The sequence below is a fragment of the Panthera leo genome, chromosome A2 (assembly GCF_018350215.1).
Source record: "Panthera leo isolate Ple1 chromosome A2, P.leo_Ple1_pat1.1, whole genome shotgun sequence".
Lineage (NCBI taxonomy): Eukaryota > Metazoa > Chordata > Mammalia > Carnivora > Felidae > Panthera > Panthera leo.
This window is the reverse complement of record NC_056680.1, coordinates 74,094,390-74,113,076: the sequence shown is the minus strand read 5'-3', so window position 1 is coordinate 74,113,076 and position 18,687 is coordinate 74,094,390. Positions and strand designations below refer to the sequence as shown.

The following is an 18,687-nucleotide window of genomic DNA, read 5'->3' as shown; positions in this document are numbered from 1 at the left end:
CAGCAGCCCACCAAGGAAAGAACACACGGACTTCGAACGCTGGGTGGATTTACTGGAGAAAGCCGACGCAAAGGGGGTGTGGATAATCACCCCTTTTTGACAATAGTGAAGTGCCAGGAAAGGATATCCGGGAACTCACACTTGAAATTTTCTATCACCAGCAAAAGCGAACCTGACAGTAACACCAGCGTGAACAGTCCAAGGTGACATTGTGAGCAGCTAATTTAAAAATGACATAGTTCAACCCCATGAAGGCACTTTTAAACCCATAAAATCCAATGTAAACTAATATTAATGACAATAATAATTTTTTTTTTTTTAAATGCCTGAGTTTAGGTTTTTCACAATTAGGGCACTGCAGTGGTACAAAAGAGTACTATTTGTAATTATGAAACTATGAAACTAACTTTTTTAAAAAAACAAGAGGGGCGCCTGGGTGGCGCAGTCGGTTAAGCGTCCGACTTCAGCCAGGTCACGATCTCGCGGTCCGTGAGTTCGAGCCCCGCGTCAGGCTCTGGGCTGATGGCTCAGAGCCTGGAGCCTGTTTCCGATTCTGTGTCTCCCTCTCTCTCTGCCCCTCCCCCGTTCATGCTCTGTCTCTCTCTGTCCCCCCCCCAAAAAAAAACAAAAAAACAAAAACAAAAACGTTGAAATAAAAAAACAAGAAACATTTTCTTTGAAGACTTGTAAGTTAAAAAAAAAAAGTGTTTTAATACAGAGTACCTTGTGATGAAACACCATGATTCCTTAAGTGCAATAAAGGTCAGAGAAAAAAAGAAATTTCTTTCTTTTCAAAGACATTTAAAAATTTAGAACCAGTGTATCACAGAAGAAGTATATGGATTTAGTTACAATGGAGTTCACAGACCTGACAGCTTAGTGGTTGAAGTACAAATATTGCTACGGTGTGATTCTAATAAATAGCTGCTGTAAACTACTTATAATAAATGACTTTTGTTTTAAGCAACTAAGTTTGGGGTGGTTTGTTACACAGCAAACCTAGCTGATACAGTAGTGTTGCTGACAGAGACTCTTCCAAGAATCGTGCTCTGCACACACAGACTCATTTGGAAGCAAACTCTCATTTGGACCCACCGCACTGTCTAAGAGTTCCCGGATTCCGGTCTTCTCCATAGTTCGTGGTATTAGCTTCAGATTTAATCTCTAGGATGAAACTATTCTTTTCTCCAGACTACGGGAAGTCTGTGTAGCATATCAGAAACAATATTTAATGTAGACTCAAGAGATCTGGGTTATAACTTGAACAAGTCATTTAACTTCTGCAGGTATAACTTTTCCCATCTATAAAATAATGGAATCAGAGTAAAAGTAAAATCCCTAACACAGATGAAATAAGGCACCCCTGAATTTTTCTTCCACCTCCTCTCCACTTTCCTTGCAGGTCACTTAGTGTGACTTGTCCCTGCCTGTCTTTATTGCCACCTCCTTATACAACCGTTTTCACAATTTTCACACCGAAATAAAACTGAGGATCCATAGGATCAGAGAAATTACTAAATGGTAACATAAGCATTAAAAAGGTAGTATTTCTTACATGTTGGCCTTGGTTAGATCACACAGGTGGTTATGGTGCCCTGGTAAGAACCAGAGCAGAACTCCAAAGGCAGGTGCTCTGATCCTAGCACTGCCACTAACGCTTTTTTCCTGAACCTTTGTGGACTTTAACTGAGCATCTGTATCCGGCACTTGCAAATACTTTCGGTAAAACGGTGGTTACGTGATCAATGTTCACATGAAGTGCACGTGCAGAGGGCCGCCTCCACCACAGCCACGTGCACAGATGAGCACATCCAGGGGCACCAGGCACCGAAGATTCTAGAGAAGCTCCCACTGCTGTGTTACGTAGGGGGAGGGGGTGGGGTAAGGCCCGGGGAGGTCTGGAATGTCCAGGTGCTACTGAACAGTGTGGGGCCAGTGATCAAAGAGATGGCAGTGTCACATTCTAGGAGACACGCAGGCATATTAACCAGAGGTTTTGACTGCACTGACTCCTGAGGTGGTTAAACCCCATCTGGTAGAAATGGACTTGAGTTCTGCTTTACTAAATTACATTTCATCACTGAAATGCTATACCCCCAGTGCAATCAATCAGTCAGAGATGCCACAGATTCATGGTAATTACAAGGAAGCTTTGAAGTGCTGGTCTACCATAGGCACTTGAGGACGAACACCATCTAGCAAGTGATGGGTGGACAAGATACTCTCCACATTCAGGATGCTATATATGCTGCTCATTAACAAGGAACACAGGGGCTCTCCCAAGGTAACCAAATACACATCAAGCCCGGATGTCTATGAATGAGCTGTACGAAACAGAACAGAAAAGCTCGGAGATAATTCTGTCCAAATCTTCCCTGCTCTACATACTTATTTCCCAGTGCACAACGGCTTCCATGCATTAGACAGAAGACTTCCTGTTCTCTAATTAAGAACAGTGGAAAATCTAAGGTGTTCCAAAAGAAAACAAGGAGAAATGTCCAGAACCATGCATTTATTTCACTTGTCAATTCCAGACACTGTAATAAATGCTTTTGTTAAGTACTAAATCTTACCAGACTTTCCTGAGATTTAGTAGTAATTTAGGCAGTAACTAAATTACAAACTAACTAGAAAAATGCTATTTACGAAGAAAGGATGTCGTACATAAAAACCGTGTCAAGATTAGTGCCAAGAGAAGGAAATGTGGAATGGTAATGTTTATTCTCCTGAAGAACATGCATAAATGATATAAAACGTTATGGGCTGATTTTGTAAAATAACTTCCAGTAATGACCGGGCTTTCTATTTCAAATTTTCCAATGGACCAGTGGAAGTTTCAGTTAATTTATTTTCCCTGAAATTCTGTTCTTTCCCACATATCAATGCTTTTAATCATTCTAATGATGATTGCTTATTTTTTGCCTAAAAGAAAACTAGTTTAAATACACAGAGTTTTTAGGTCTATTGCCACAGAAGCTCATCTTTTAAATGGTTTATCTAAAAAAGATAAATCACAAAGAAAATAAAGACAAATTTGGTTAGAGAGCACTAAAACAAAACAGAAGGTCAAAGCTGGTGAGGGGGAAGAAAGAGGAGAGAAAAATGCCATTCCTAGAGGGAGACAGAGTGTGGGGATGGCTCCAGGGCCCTGTAGGGGGCGCTGTGCTCACTTCGAGTAGGACTGATGAAGCAATGAGGTGCCTGTTAGGGCTGAAGCAGTGCTGTGCCCTGGCTTATTCTGGAAGATAAAAATTCCCTGAAATGCTAGAAGAAGAATTCAAGGAAAAAGACAAAAAAAGAGAGATTCTAAGCATATGGAAAGAAAATATCAAAAGGACTATTCACGGGAAAATTCTATCCAGGAAGGTACTACGGATGCAGAATGGGGTCTCTGATGCAGAAGGGGGCCTGGAGTTCTAGATCCGCGCTGTCCAACGGAATATTAACGCAGGCCATAAACACAACTTGCGCATGCAATTTTCAATTTTCTAGTAGCCATATTGAAGAGTAAAAAGAGGTAAAAATTTTAAAACGTATTTACTGCAACGTATCTAAAATGTTTTCAACATGGAACAACATAAAAAAATTAATGAGACAATTTACTTATTTTCATACTAAGTCGTTAGAATCCTGCATGCGGTACAGTTCAATCCAGCACTACAACAGGGCAGCACAGATCTAGATGCCCGACAGACTGTCTTGAAAAAGTCCAGTCATTTTACCCAAACATATCTTGATGGTGCTCCTTGTGGGTCACTATATTCAGAGACACAGGGTATGACTTTCTAGCTTCAACTTTTCGTTTCTTCGTAGTTTCAGGAAATTTTTCTTGAATTACTGTGTTTGGGATCTGCTCCATTCCTTTGTCTTTTTTTTTCCTTCAGGGACCCTTACCTGTCAATTGAATCATCTTTGCCAGTCTTTGGTATTTATCATTTCACTGTTAAATCTTTTTCTTCTTGCTTTGCGATGTTTTCAAATTGTCCTCTTTTCCCCCTTCAATTTCTCTGACAGCATGGTCTTTCTGTTTGCCCATGTTCCTTCTAGTTCAATCTTCATTTCTGAAATGACCTTTCATTTATAAATATTTCTTGACTTCTGTCATCTCATTTGAAATTTTCTTTAAATTGATATTTTTGTTCTTTCGTGTCTAATTCAAAAAAAAAAAAAAAGTCTTCCCGCTTGTTCTGGGTGTTTCTTTCTGGTTTCTTGCTTTCATTGCCAACGATATTATTCTGCTCCTTGTTTACTCTTCCTTAAGCCTGAGTATGGGATTTGACCTTGGTGCCTTTTGGTGGTCATCTGTGGGCGACAACACAGTCCCTGATCTCTTAGGAAGAGGCAGGGGATGGGACAGCTCCTCAAACATAGCAGAGCGCTCCCTCCTGCGCTGTTTTTATTTAGTGTTAAAAACCCGGCCTCTTGCTTTCTGAGACTTCCTGGCCCTGTTCCCTCCCCACTTTCACTGTCCCTTCTCTTTCCTTTCTACAGTCCCGATCCTACTCAGCTTTCATGCTCCTCAACGCGGTCCCCGCACCCGCTGAGCGGCCAGTGGTCTTCTGGGAACACCCGTCTGCCGTGCGGGAGTTCTCCTGACCTCAAATTTACCAGATGCCCCCTGGCTCCCCTCCACCCTCTACTTTCTCTCACACAGACATGGGCCCCACAGCGGGTCTGGCGGCGATCGGTGGGCCTTCCCGCTCACTCGTATCTGGGGCTCTCAGGTCCACTCTGTCGCTCATTTGTGTGGTCAATGTTGTCAATGTGGTTTTGGTCGCGTGACTTAGCTGTTCCCTTGTCAGGTGACGACTCGGGCAGACTGAAGAGTTATGCTGCCGCTTCTGAGAATCCTCCAAATACAAAATGCTACAGGGTGACACACGAGCTTTCCATCAGCCAGGCAATGGCGTCAGGGTTAGAGTCACAAATACGCAGGTACCGCTGGACCTTCGACAGCAGACCCGCTAACAGTTTCCAAACGACTGCCGCGTGACTGAAAAAGAAATTAGCAAAACCTTTCTTGTACCTTGCGCCTTACATCTCTGGTTATCAACTACTCAAAAAAAGAATCGCCGAGCACCAATTTGGGTTAGACATTCTTTTAGAAGTATCAGAATGCTAAAGATCCTGTCTGACTTAAAAGAGCCTGAGTCTAGAACCAAAAAAAAAAAAAATTAATAAAATAAAATACAGCATGCTATGCAAAAATGGAAATATATATAAAAAAAGGTACTGTACAAAGTGAGATAATTTATTTTCAGAAGGGTAGGGAAAAGGGTGAAAACAGCAATGACCATCAGCCCCTCAAGAGCAGGTATGGTGTTTGTAACATGAAAGAAAACAATGCAGTAAGTGCTCATTAAAATGTTTTCATTTAAAAAAAGTATTAGAAATGTATATTAAATTGAAAAGGATAAATATCAAGATTTTAGGTCTGAACACAAAGACCATTTTCCAAATAATTCACAAGTAGATTGTCTCACTATCAGTGTATTCAGACCTGTATGTGAAATTTAAAATTTTTTTTTTTAATGTTTATTTATTTTTAAGACAGAGAGAGACAGAGCATGAACGGGGAAGGTCAGAGAGAGGGAGACACAGAATCCAAAACAGGCTCCAGGCTCTGAGCTGTCAGCACAGAGCCCGATGCGGGGCTTGAACTCACAGACCGCGAGATCGTGACCTGAGCCGAAGTCGGCCGCTTAACCGACTGAGCCACCCAGGCGCCCCTGAAAGTGATATTTAAATCAATATTCTTGATTACTTGCATCTGTATTATATAGGTTTATAAGATACATTTTACTGAAAAATGCAGGCATGAAATATACTAATCTCTTCGGAATGGTAAATGTTTACCTATACCTTTCCCCCAATTCTCTTTCAATTGACTTTTTTTTTAGTTTATTTACTTATTTTGAGAGAGAGAGAGCACAAGCAGGGGAGGAACACAGAGAGAGGGAGAGAGAGAGAGAATCCCAAGCAGCCTCCATGCTATTAGAGTAGAGCCCAACGTGGGGCTGAAACTCACCAACCATGAGATCATGACCTGAGCTGAAATCGAGTCACATGCTTAACCTACTGAGCCACCCAGGCATCCCTATTTCAAATGACTTTGTGGACAAAAGTATTTTAGTCTGACTGTTAAAAGAAATGCTGTTTTTCTCTCTGAGTAACTGAATATAATCGTAGTGTTATGAACAGCTCCCGTTTAATGAACATTCCCTATGCGGAGGGGCAGGATGCAGAATATTGTACAGACATGATTTCTTTTTACCATAACCACCCTGTACTGATTTTGGGACAGGGGTGGGGGGACTGGACACTAAAGCTCAGAGAGGTTAGGTAGAAGGTAACCTCTTAACTCAAGTTAAGTAGAAGGTAACTCAAGCAGGAATCTGAAGGCTTCCTTTTCCCAGATAGAAGTCACACTAGAAAGCATACATCAGAACAAAGATACTCAGGTTAAAAGTGTGCTACAGTTAGTTGGCAGAAATGCAAGTTAAGGCTTTGACAGTCCTCTGGTGGTTCTGTGGCCGGCGGCCGGGGTGCCTGGCCCCTCCCTTGAATTTGCTGTGCTACAAAGCGCAAAAGCACTCAGCACAATCTGCACTGCTTCTTTGTTCTAGGCCCTTGTTTTCACTTTGTTGCTTTCAAAATCCCCAACAGATGTGACTCAGAGGATTTGGTATCTTTACTGGAGCTAAATAAAATCATATGCTATAGATTTTGGCCTCTCAGTCTTAAAAAGCAAACAAACAGGAGTTTCTCAAGCAATTTCCAAACAGGAACAATTATCTTTCATTGTCTTGCATTCACTTGTGAAAAAAGCATCGAGGTCCCTTTGTGATAGTGCCTTCCTCCCAAGAGAATGTGACCCCTCAGTCGCTAGTATTAGTATTTCATAATGACTCTCCAGTAAGTTTGGACACTCTGTCAGGCTGACCACTGATTTAAGAAAATGCATTTGGATATTACAACATTCCAACATCTTCAGGGCTGTGCTGTGAAGCAGATGCATGAAAGTAAAAACGACTTTACCATGTTTCACATCAGCAAACCAGGGAGAAGACCTCATACACAGGCATAAGATAGAAGGGGATGACTAACGGACAAAATAACAAAAACATTCAAGCCAGGAGCCAATAGTACACATAAGACAAAAGCCATTTAAAGCAAGTGTAGTCCACAGTTTAATTGCATATTTTCTAATCAATATTCGCCACACCACTGTGCTAAATGACAGAGCTCAGTTCCTGTGATAATCTCATCTCAACTTTGGCACTCAGGAAGCAGCACGGATGAGGAGTGATTTAGGCAGTGGCTCACAACACGCTGCTTACGCTGTGGAAAAGGTCATAATGGTCAAGGACCTGCTGGGTCAAAAGGGTCAAACCAAGAAGTTACACTTTCAGTTGTAAATAGGCTATTGTCAGAAAAGAAAAGACAAATGTTGGTGAGGACGTGGAGAAACTGGAACCTTGTACGCTGCTGGGGGGAGAGCAGAGTGGCCCAGCGCCATGCAAAACAGCATGGAGTTTCCACGAAAAATGAAAAATGGAACTACCGTATGATCCAGCAATCCCACTTCTGGGTATTTAGCCAAAATAATTAAAATCAGTATCTTAAAGAGACGTTAGCGTTCCCACGGTCGCTGTGGCGGCACTATTCACAATAGGCAGGATGTAGAAACAACCTAAATGTCCATCAACAGAGGAATGGATAAGTAAAATGTGGTATATTGACAGACAATGGAACATTATTCAGCCTTTAGAAAGGAGGACAATTCTTCAAGAAAGGAGGACAAAGGAGGACAATTCTGTAATAATATGGATGAACCCTGAGGACACTATGCTAAGTGAAACAAGTCAGTCACAGGAAGACAAATACCGCATGATTCCATTTCTAGGATGTATTTACAGGAGTCAAACCGATAGAATCAAGGAGTGGAATGGTGGTTGCCAAGGGCGGGAGGGGGAAAGTGGGAAATTGCTAATCAATGGGCCTAAAGTCTCAGTTAACAACATGAGTGAGCTCTAGTGATCTCCTGTTCAACATTGTACACATAGTCAACAGTGTATTGTACACTTAAAAATTTAAGAGGGCAGGGGCGCCTGGGTGGCTCAGTCAGTTAGGTGTCCGACTTCCAGCTCAGGTCATGATCTCATGGTTCGTGGGTTCAAGCCCTGTATCAGGCTCTGCGCTGACAGCTTGGAGCCTGGAGCCTGGAGCCTGCTTCAGATCCTGTGCCTCCCTCTCTCTCTGGCCCTCCCCTCCCCTACTCTCTCTGTCTCTCTCTCGCTCTCTAAAATAAACATTTAAAAAAACATTAAGAGGGTAGATCTTACCTTAAGCTTTACCACAATTAAACTGAAAAACAGAAATAATTTTAGAGACCAACCCTCCCTCCCCCGCTCCGAAACTACCTTGATGCGTCAACTAAGCTGAAGTCAAACAATAAAAAAGAGCAAACAAAAGCTTTTCTTCTTCAAATGTTTGAAAGCATCACATCACAAATCCGGATTTGGTTCCCTTTAAGCACCTATATTCTAGATGTTCTCTAACAATTTGGAAGACGAACAGTGAAGGGCTATCAGTCCCAGAATAAAACAAGGGGAACTAAAATAACTACTTCTCCGAACGGGATACTTGGCTGAACCAAAATAAAGACAAAAAAAAATCCACGGAATTTCATCTGGCTTTTGAAGAACGGGTAATATCACTGGCATATTGAAAGGGGTGTTTGGATTCTATAGACTTTCTACCCTATGGTTTTTATCTGAACGCCCACGGCAAGCCTCCATCATTCTCGTCAGTTCCTCTGGCTGCAGCTGAGGGCCGGCGTGAGCTAGAGGGAATGCATGTGAGAGTGTATGGCACAGGGGCGATGAGCAACAGCTTTGAAACTCGGCATATCCTGACTTCAAACGTTGTTTTCTTTGCTTATGAATGTAACGATCCTGAGCAGGTTACCTGACCCCTCCGAACCTCAGTCTCTTCACCTATGAAGTGGGCTAACAGCCCTGTTCATCTGGCTGTGAAGGTTAAATGAAATTCTATCTACGTGGCATGTGCCTGGTGGTTGTTTTTATAAAATGAACAAAATATATTTGCTACATCAAGTGTTTCAGACTTCTTACTGATACTTGCTATAGAGAAAATTTACCAATGCCACACCCAACAACAAACGTTTGAGTTCCCAGCACTGAGAGGGAAAGAGTCCTGACTTTGAAGAGGAATGGACAGAGGACCAGACATGCAAATACAGCACAATCTTAACTGCAGAACCTAGGAGCACTCACATGGGTGCTCGTTTTGTGAGAATTCTTCGCTTGTTGGTACGTTTTAATTTTTCTCATGATAAGATGTCAGGGAAAAAATTTAATGCAGAAAGAAGAATTACGAGATTATAAGAGTCGAACTGAATTTATAACAGAACACCAAATAAAGATCCTTGAGTGAAAACACTCTGAATGATACCAGAACCGTCCTGATTCCTGCTGAGACTCAGCCAGGGAGATGAACCACGTCACTCACGTGGAACCCGCGTATCTGGGTCAGCATAGTAACAGGTGGATGGGAAGACACACTTAGATCTAGCCAAGACTATTATCTCACGCTTGTCTCCACCAGCACACAGATCTTTCATTTCCAGGTCACTGTTTTCCCAATCAATCAAGAGGCTAAAAATAGAACAATGTGCTAAATTCAAAGAGCCACAGTGTACCATCACTGAAGATACGGCCACTGCTTAATTAAAGTGAAAAGACATCCCTTTTCTCCTCCCTTTCTTCCTAGCTTCTATCATTTTACATAGATTCCCATATAATATTTCCTTTGATTCCTTTTGGTTTTGTTTTTGTTTTTTGAAATAAGCTTCCATAGGAAATCAAGACTAGGAAGTCAATCGTGAATTCCTCACATGTAAGCCATCTGTCCTGGCAGGACACCCAGAAAATGACCCACAAATACAGGCTTCATTTCTCAAGAGCTCTCCAACTGCCATTCCTGGAAGACCACAGAAGACTCTGGTGAACAGTGCCACAGAGCAAGGGAGTCCCGTGATAGTGCAAGAGATCCAAGTTCAAATAATTATGGCAGGCTTAGACCAGAACCTACTTTTAACAATGTAATTTGGTGGCGCCTGGGTGGCTCAGTTGGTTAAGCATCTGACTCTTGGTTTCAGCTCAGTTCATCATCTCACGGTTTCGTGAGTTCGAGCCCTGTACTGGGCTCTGTGCTGATATCGTGGAGCCTGCTTGGGATATTCTCTCTCTCTCTCCCTCTCTCTCTCTATTCTCTCTCTCTCTCTGCCCCTCTCCTGTTCATGCTGTTTCTGTCTCTCTCAAAAATAAATAAAAACTTAAAAAAAAAACAAACCACAATGTAATTTGGAAAAAAAAATGACATCCAAAAAGCCTTATGTAGAGAGAATGTTTTCAAGGGTTGGTGATTGCCCAGTAAGCCTCATATTCATTATCGTCGTTCATTTTCATTTATAAGAATAAATTAATATCCTTTTAAAGAGCAAAATGTTTTTTGTGTTGTTCTTGAGATTCTGATTTATAGGGAAGAGCTACAAACATTTGGCTTCTAAGAAATGTACAGCACCAATAGTTCTTTAACCTCAATGCCATTTTCACCTCATTTACTAAAGAACAGTGTGGCTCACACTGTTCAGGGCTAAAGCAAATTGTAATCCAGACCTCCTAATATTTCTCTTTTCCTTTATCCTCGTCAAGGACTCTTATCTAAACCACTTTGCCTCCTGCTGTGGAAATGGTTTATATTCTTAAAGGTTTGCTCTCAAGAGGGGAAAAAATGGTACTTAACCACTAACCACAGTAGTAAAACGTCAGTAATGTGATATTGCCAGCACCCACACACGGTCTATTGCACATAAATTGTAGTCCAGATGAACTATACTTTAATAACATGATCCCAGGGCTCCGGGGCCACCACTGGGCCAGCCATTAGCAGTCACAGAGCTGGGATGGAAGTCTGCACAGTGATAATCACCACCATGATTCAGTGAGCGCCTACTGTATGCCAAGCACCGAGATCAAGACATTACTTAATGTCTAATTCTCACAACCGCCTGCGAAGGTAGGTACTACCAGCTCTACTTTACAGGTATGGAAAGCTTGGCTCAGGAAGGCTCATCAAGATCACACAGGAATTCGGCAAACCGCCTTGCCTTCCTGGAAGCTGCCGGTGGCTCTGCAGCCAGAGTCTGTCCATTTCTTTTTTTAAAAATTTTTTAATGTTTAGTTTTGAGAGATAGAGACAGAGCGTGAGAAGGGAGGGGCAGAGAGAGAGAGAAACAGAATCCGAAGCAGGCTCCAGGCTCTGAGCTGTCGGCACAGAGCCCGACGTGGGGCTCGAACCCACAAGCCATGAGACCATGCCCTGAGCTGAAGTCGGGCGCTTAACCGACTGAGCCACCCAGGCGCCCCTAGAGTCTGTCCATGTCTAACGCCACTGTAGTAAGATCTTAGACAAGATAGCTACGTCCCTGAGCCCCAACTGTCTTTGTGAACAAGACTGAGGAGCAGACCAGTTGCCCCACAGAGGGCTGCCATGACGGTGAGGTGAACCACACGGGGGACTGACCCGCACCACCCGTGTGAGTGATCAGCACCAGCTAAGGAGAGAAGACAGTTGCTATGCTTTTGTGTCTTCCTGGCAATTCCTTCATCCTTAAAAACTCCCAGGGTTTTCGCTACCCCAACCCCCATCCCCCACCACTCATCTGTATTTAAAACATTGAATACTTCTCTCTCAGGACACTATGCATTGAGATGTTCAGAGGTTTTGGCTGGGAAGCAGGAAAGAAGATGGAGACACAGAAATAATGACCCTGACCCTGTAGTTTTCAGTTTTCTCTAGCTCCTCGTTCCTTGGCTTTTCTTGGTACCATCATATTCTACACATGCTTACTGTCCATCCTCTGCGCAATCCGAACTGTGGATTTATTTCTCCATCTAAGGCAGAAAGTTATTGAAACCCTGTCACCCAACCCACTCCTGTCTTCAAGTACAAAACACCCCAGATTTAAAAGCTATGACTATGTTAGCCATGGAGGTACCACACACCTTTCTGTTTCCAGAAATACAGTCGTGTGCAGATTATTTGTCTCAGCTTCACCTTGTTGTAAGAACCACTCAAACTGATATTCCCTGCCTCCCATCCAAATAGGGAAATGAGCTCTTCAGCTGATTTCTAAGATGGCAAAACAGCTTCGCCATATAACTTGGTCTCCTTCTGCTTGGTTCTGAATAATCCCAAACAGCTCTCACTATATCTATTCAATCGGCAAAAGTCACTCTATTTTTATCCCTTGTGTCCGAATAACTTTTACACTGAGTTCTAAAACCAAGATGCGGATGTAGTGCTGTGTCATTCTCGGCACACTTCTCCTGAATAGCTGTCCCTGAGTCGCCGATTCGTTCAGTATGCGGCATTACTTAGTACCTGCACTGTGCCGGGCCCCTGAGACACAAACACTGAGCCAAAGCAGACGCAGTGCAAGCCCTCAGGGAGATTATAGTCTGCTGGAAGAGACAGACCCGCGCTGAAAAATCACACGATCACGGCAAGTGAAACAGGCGTGAGAAAGGACAGGGGCTGACCCAGTCAGCAAGGCGCAGCGGGCTTTCTCAAGCAATCCTTGAGCTGAAGAATGATTAAGGGTCAAGGAAGCGCAAACGGGCAAGAAGAGCTTTCTAGAGAGACCTGAAGAAGGAGCATGGATGGGTGAAAGGTGGCCAGTGTGGCCGCGGTGCAGAGACGTTAGAGAAACTTGCTGTGAGCTAAAGCTGGAGGCGCAGGTGAGGGCCAACACAGATCCCACGCGTCTGCTCTCTGTGCCACAAACATGGGAATGGGTTGAAGGGTGGTGACACGATCTGCTTTGTATGCTGACTGTGGTGGGGAGGCTAGATCCCCGCAATTCACGGTGGCAGGAGACAAACCAGTCAGGAGGCTGTGGCAGCGATCCAGAGAAAAGATCACGGCAGCCCGGTCCAGTCAGGTGACGATGAAGGGGAGTATTCTGAGGGTACATCGTGGGCAGGACCAGGTGTCAGGACCATGCTATGGGCTGCGCGTGCGTGAATTCTCTCTGAATTCTCAACGACACCCGTGGGGCAGGGGTTCCTTCTCACATTTTATAGATGAGAATGCAGAGGCCTGTAGGGATCTGTCCAAAGTCCAGGTGGGAAACAAGAGAACCAGAACCTGAACCCATGGTTATTCAACTTCAAAGCCAACTACATAAGTACCATCTAAAAAGTAGAAATACAGACAGAAAAAAAAAAATACTATAGCAAAGTTTCAAAACTTAAAACAAAAGCCTCTCCACCTACTTCACTAAGGTGCCAAGGGACGAGCCCCAAAGGCGAACACGATTTTAGTTTCCCTTTACTAAAATGGACTCTCTTTTGACGTGTTATACTCGCGGAAGGCATACCTATTTCAACATATCGACTCGGTAAGTCCCTCATTTCGCTGGCATGCCGCTCCTTCACTGAGCAGATCTAGAAAAGAAATTCACAGGTTCTTTCATTCATTGCATGGAAAAGACGTAGCATGTCATTCACTACAGGACACTTTCGTTAAACTGGCCGTGTAGCACGGAGATGGAACGCACACAATCGACTTCACTGATAGAAATTAATTTCAATGACATATAGCAACCATTCCTTAGGTTCTACAACATTAGTAAATGTAAAGTCTTATTCAAGGGCAATGAAAGAAGAGAAACTGTAATATCGTTTTAAAACGTTTCCAATGACCCATTCTCAGCAACTCTACTTAGGGACTACTTTTTTTTAATTTTTTTTTTTTTACGTTTATTTTTGAGAGAGAGAGAGACAGGGGAGGGGCAGAGAGAGAGAGGGAGACCCAGAATCTGAAGCAGGCTCCAGGCTCTGAGCTGTCAGCACAGAGCCCGACGCAGGGCCTGAACTCACAAACCGTGGGATTGTGACCTGAGTCGAAGTCAGACACTTAACCGACTGGGTCACCCAGACGCCCCAGGGACTATTTCTACCATCGTCCAAATAAAGTTCTGCCCAACGGTGAATCTGGGCAACATCTGCGTTAGGGCTGTGTTTCTGATTATATATTAGTCATTTATTTCACTGTTGCTAAATTATACTTTGTATAAGTGGCATCATGCTCTTCTTCTCTCGAGTGGCTTTTTATTTTTTATCTTTCCTCTCAGGTGTTTTAAAATCAATGTATTACGTACTTTAAATCAGGGTTGGCAAACTACAGCCTGTCTTTGACTTGTCTTTTTATGATCTGTAAGTTAAGAATAGTTCTCACATTTTGAAAGGCTAGAAAGGAAGGAAGGAAGGCAGGAGGAGAAAAATATTCAGCAGAAACAGTATGGAAGCCCACAAAACCTAAAGCACCTGCTACCCCCTACAGAAAAAGTCTGCCAACCTCTATTTTATTTTTTATTTATTTAAAAAAAAATTTTTTTAATGTTTATTTATTTCTGAGACAGAGAGAGACAGAGCATGAGTGGGGAAGGGGCAGAGAAAGTGGGAGACACAGAATCAGAATCAGGCTCCAGGCTCCGAGCTGTCGGCACAGAGCCCGACGCAGGGCTCGAACCCACGAACCGTGAGATCATGACCTGAGCTGAAGTCAGACGCTCAACCGACTGAGCCACCCAGGCGCTCCTGCCAACCTCTGTTTTAAGTTACATGTAGGGGCACTTGGGTGGTTCAGTAGGTTAAGCACGTGACTCTAGATTTCAGCTCAGGTCATGATCTCACAGTTCGTGAGTTCAAGCCCCGTGTCGGGCTCCGAGCTGACAGAGTGGAGCCTGCTTGGGATTCTCTCACCCTCTCTCTTGGCCCCTCGCCCACTCGCAGTTTCTCTCCCAAAATAAACAAACTTAAAAAAAACATTAAAAAATCAAATCTATGTATACAGTTTGGATATATACATGCGTGTGTAGCAGTTTTTTTTTTTTTTTTAAGTTTATTTATTTTTGAGAGAGAGAGCAAGCAAGCAAGCAAAAGGCAGTGGGGTGAGGGGCAGGAGACAGGGAGAGAGAGAATCCCAAGCTAACAGTGCAAAGCCCGACGTGGGGCTTGAACCCACGAACTGTGAGATCATGACGTGAGCCGAAATCAACGAGTTGGATGCCTAACCGACTGAGCCACCCAAGCACCCTTTTGCTGTATTTTCTGAAATGAATATATTCTATTTTGTAATATGACAACAAAAATTTACATAAGTTCTGCTATCAAGGTAAGACAGCCTAAAGTTAAATGCTGACTATACACAACTTTCATCAGTTTTTTCCTTTTTCTTCAGATAGCTATAAAAGAACACAATAAATACTGTTACCTTAATTTTAGCTACAAAATAGAAAATTCTAAAATATAAAAAAACCCAAAGAGAAAAAACAAATATTATTCATTGTTCTGATACAAAGTGAACACATTAACAATCTTTTTTTTTTTTTGGAAACTACTTTTATTAACCTAACAATTTGATATATTATTTGCATATTCTTCCACAATTCTTTATAGTATTTCACTGTATGAGTGTACTGGAATTTTCCTACTCGATCCCCTCTTAGACATTTGGTTTTCGCTTCTATGTAACCCAAAGGCAAGCAACAGCATGATACAATCCACATACTTGGATATAAAACTTTTGGATTTTTGTTTCTACAGGATAAATTCCTAGAAGTAGAACCAACAGATCAAGGGGGATGTGAACTAGTAGAAGGTTTCGTATGTTATGCACACATGTCTAAGCTGCTGTGCAGCGATGCAGTGACCACACGACAGTCCTCGCTCCAAGGCAGGACTCGATCCGGCCCAAGGCTGTGGAGGCAGAAGCATTTGCTTGGAAGTGACTGGAAATATTCTCCCTTGATTGCTTTCTGTCGCCTGTCCATCTCAGACAATGCCCTGTCCACTTCCCCAGTCTTCCCTAATTTCCCCCTCCTTTTGTTAGACTTTCGGTCGGACACATTAGCTATTCTTCCGTCCACACTTACAAGGGCATCTACCCGATTATCTAGCAGGCATGCCCTTTTAACGTGCTGATAAAAGAACATGAGTAGTATCTCAAATGGTGTGAGGTAGAATCATAGAAAGCAACCCATAAATAATACTACCTAACACTTTGAGCAACTAGAGGGCACCAGTCCTAAGTTAAGAGTTTTGAGAGGGGCGCCTGGGTGGCTCAGTCGGTTACGCGTCTAACTCTTGATCTCACAGTTCGTGAGTTAGAGCCCCACGCCGGGCTCTGTGCTCTCTGCTTGGAATACTCTCTCCCTCTCTCTCTGCCCCTACCCCACTCAAGCTTTCTTTAAGTTTAAAACAAACTTAAAAACAAAACAAAACAAAAAAACGACAAGAGTTTTGAGAGGGGCACCTGGGTGGCTCAGTCAGTTAAGTGACTGACTCTCAATTTTAGCACAGGTCATGAACTTACAGTTTCTGGGATCGAGCCCTGCATTGGGCTCTGTGCTCTCCGCGCGAAGCCTGCTTGGGATTCTCTCTCTGCCTCTCTCTCTTGCCCTTCCCCTGCTCAAAATAAAGAACTTTTTTTTTTAATTAAAAAAAAAAGACTTCTGAGAAACAGACATAGCTTTTTTTCTTAGGAAGATTATGGTGCAGTAGGGGAAGACAAATGAGGGATTTTACTCAAGCGGGAAGGGAAAAGTACAGAAATACAGAGCAGGGGCATCTACCGACCGGCTGGAGGAAAGCTTCTCGGAAAAAGTGAACTCACGCCAAGGCCGGACTGTTTCTCTGGCCATGCTACCGCCCCTCTGAAGACCAGGACGCAGGGAGGTACTGGAGGCTGGGCTCCCCTCTTCCCTCCTCAGGCGTGTGTGGCCTGAGCTCCAGCCTGGCACCTGCCTCACGTCGGCGAGGACTGAGTGCTAAGCTCATGTCCCGCATAAGAGCAAATCAATAACCTCAAGAGCCTTTACACTGACAGGAAGGTTCTCACCCACGAACGCTAATTTGCTTCATCCAACTGCCTTGTCCACTTGCGTGTCTAACAGACGTCTCAAGTGGACACACAAAATCTACTCCTGCCTTCCCCGCTAAGCGTGTTCCACGGGCAGCCTTTCCCAGGTCAGTAAAAGGGAGCTTTATCTCCCGGTTTCCCAGCTTAAAAGGGTCACCGCTGAGCTCTGGCTTTTTCTTACTTCCCACACAGAACCACTAATAGTACAGAGTCTGTGCTCAAAACACATCCAGAATCCACTCCCTCCCCACCGGCTCCACGAGGCTGACCCAAGACACCGTAACTTCCACCGAGGCTCCTCAGGAGCCCCCCGCCCCACCTCCCCTCTTCACTGCCCCTTTGTTGCCTGGCTCCACGTGGCAGAGTGACCCTTTCAAAATCCAAGTTGGATCATTTAACTAACTCCATGGCTCAAAACCCCTGTGCTGGCTTCTCGCCTCAAATTAAAAGCCAAAGACTGCACAGAGGCCTGTGAGGCCCAACACGATCTGCCCCTTCACCACGCACCCCCCTCCCTCCCATCTCTTCCCCTCTCCTCCACACCTGCTGCATCCACTCTGGCGATGGCGGCTTTATTTTCCACAAAGATACGCCAGTCACACTCTTCCTCAAGGGTGCTGCCCCTGCCGACACCCCCCTCCCACGGCTGCACGGCCTCCTCCCTCCAGATCTCTGACAAAGGACACGTTGATTATGCCAGAGGTCTTCCCTGGACCGCTCTATGTTACGTGGCACACACCCCCAACCCCTCCCCCCATTTCCCTAACTACTCCCCTCGCTATCTTACCGCCATCCACATGCTGTGTTCACTTGCCACTTGAAGATGGCTTCCCTCACTAGAACGAAAAGCTGCCCAGGAGAGGATCCATCTATTTACATATCTGCAGCGCCAGAATACCGCCTGGCACATCGCAGGAACTCGGTAAGTATTTGCTGCGCGAATGAAGGAATGAATGGTTGGCACTAACTGCAGGCCCTGCTACGCCGTGTGCTTGTCTCTCCCCAACAAAACTGTTCTCTGGGAGGAAAGGCTATGTCCTGTCTTGTCTTCCCTCAGCGGAATGCAGTGGGATTCTCGACTGAGAAGAACCGCCCAAAATGTTACTAAGAGGAATCCCCGATAATAAGAAACACTTGATGGGAAAAATGACGTTGGATCCTCATTTGGGTGTGGCCAGAGTGTGCCCGTTCCCAAGGCTACTCTACCGGACAAACTTAGCGGTTTGAAATCACAGAAATGTTTCCTTTCGAACTTCTGAAGGCCGGAAGTCTAAAACCAGTTTCACTGGGCCAAAATCAAGGTGTCCACAGGGCCGCACCCCCCGCAGAGGCTCTAGAGGAGAATCTATCTGCCACATGCCTCCTCTGGCTTCTGGTGGCTGTGTGTGTCCCTCCAGCCCTGCCTCCCCACTCACACTGCCTTCCCTCTTTCTGTGGTGCCGCTCCGTCTTTAAGAATACCTGTGACTAGGGCGCTTGGGTGGCTCAGCTGGTTAAGCATCCGACTTCGGCTCAGATGATGATCTCACGGTTCGTGGGTACGGGCCCCACCTTGGGCTCTGTGCTGCCAGCTCAGAGCCTGGAGCCTGTTTCACATTCTGTGTCTCCTTCTCTCTCTGCCCCTCCCCCAACTTGTGTTCTGTCTCTCTCTCTCTCTCTCTCTCTCTTTCTCAAA

General features: G+C 44.2%; 1 protein-coding gene across 1 annotated transcript in view; it reads right to left on the bottom strand.

Moving 5' to 3' along the window:
- VPS41 (VPS41 subunit of HOPS complex) overlaps positions 1 to 18,687 on the bottom strand; it is a 186,729-nt gene that overhangs the window by 57,283 nt on the left and 110,759 nt on the right. The window contains exon 10 of the mRNA XM_042914682.1: positions 13,469 to 13,535. Within this exon, the coding sequence (XP_042770616.1) occupies positions 13,469 to 13,535 (67 nt within the window). The remainder of the gene's footprint in view (positions 1 to 13,468; positions 13,536 to 18,687) is intronic.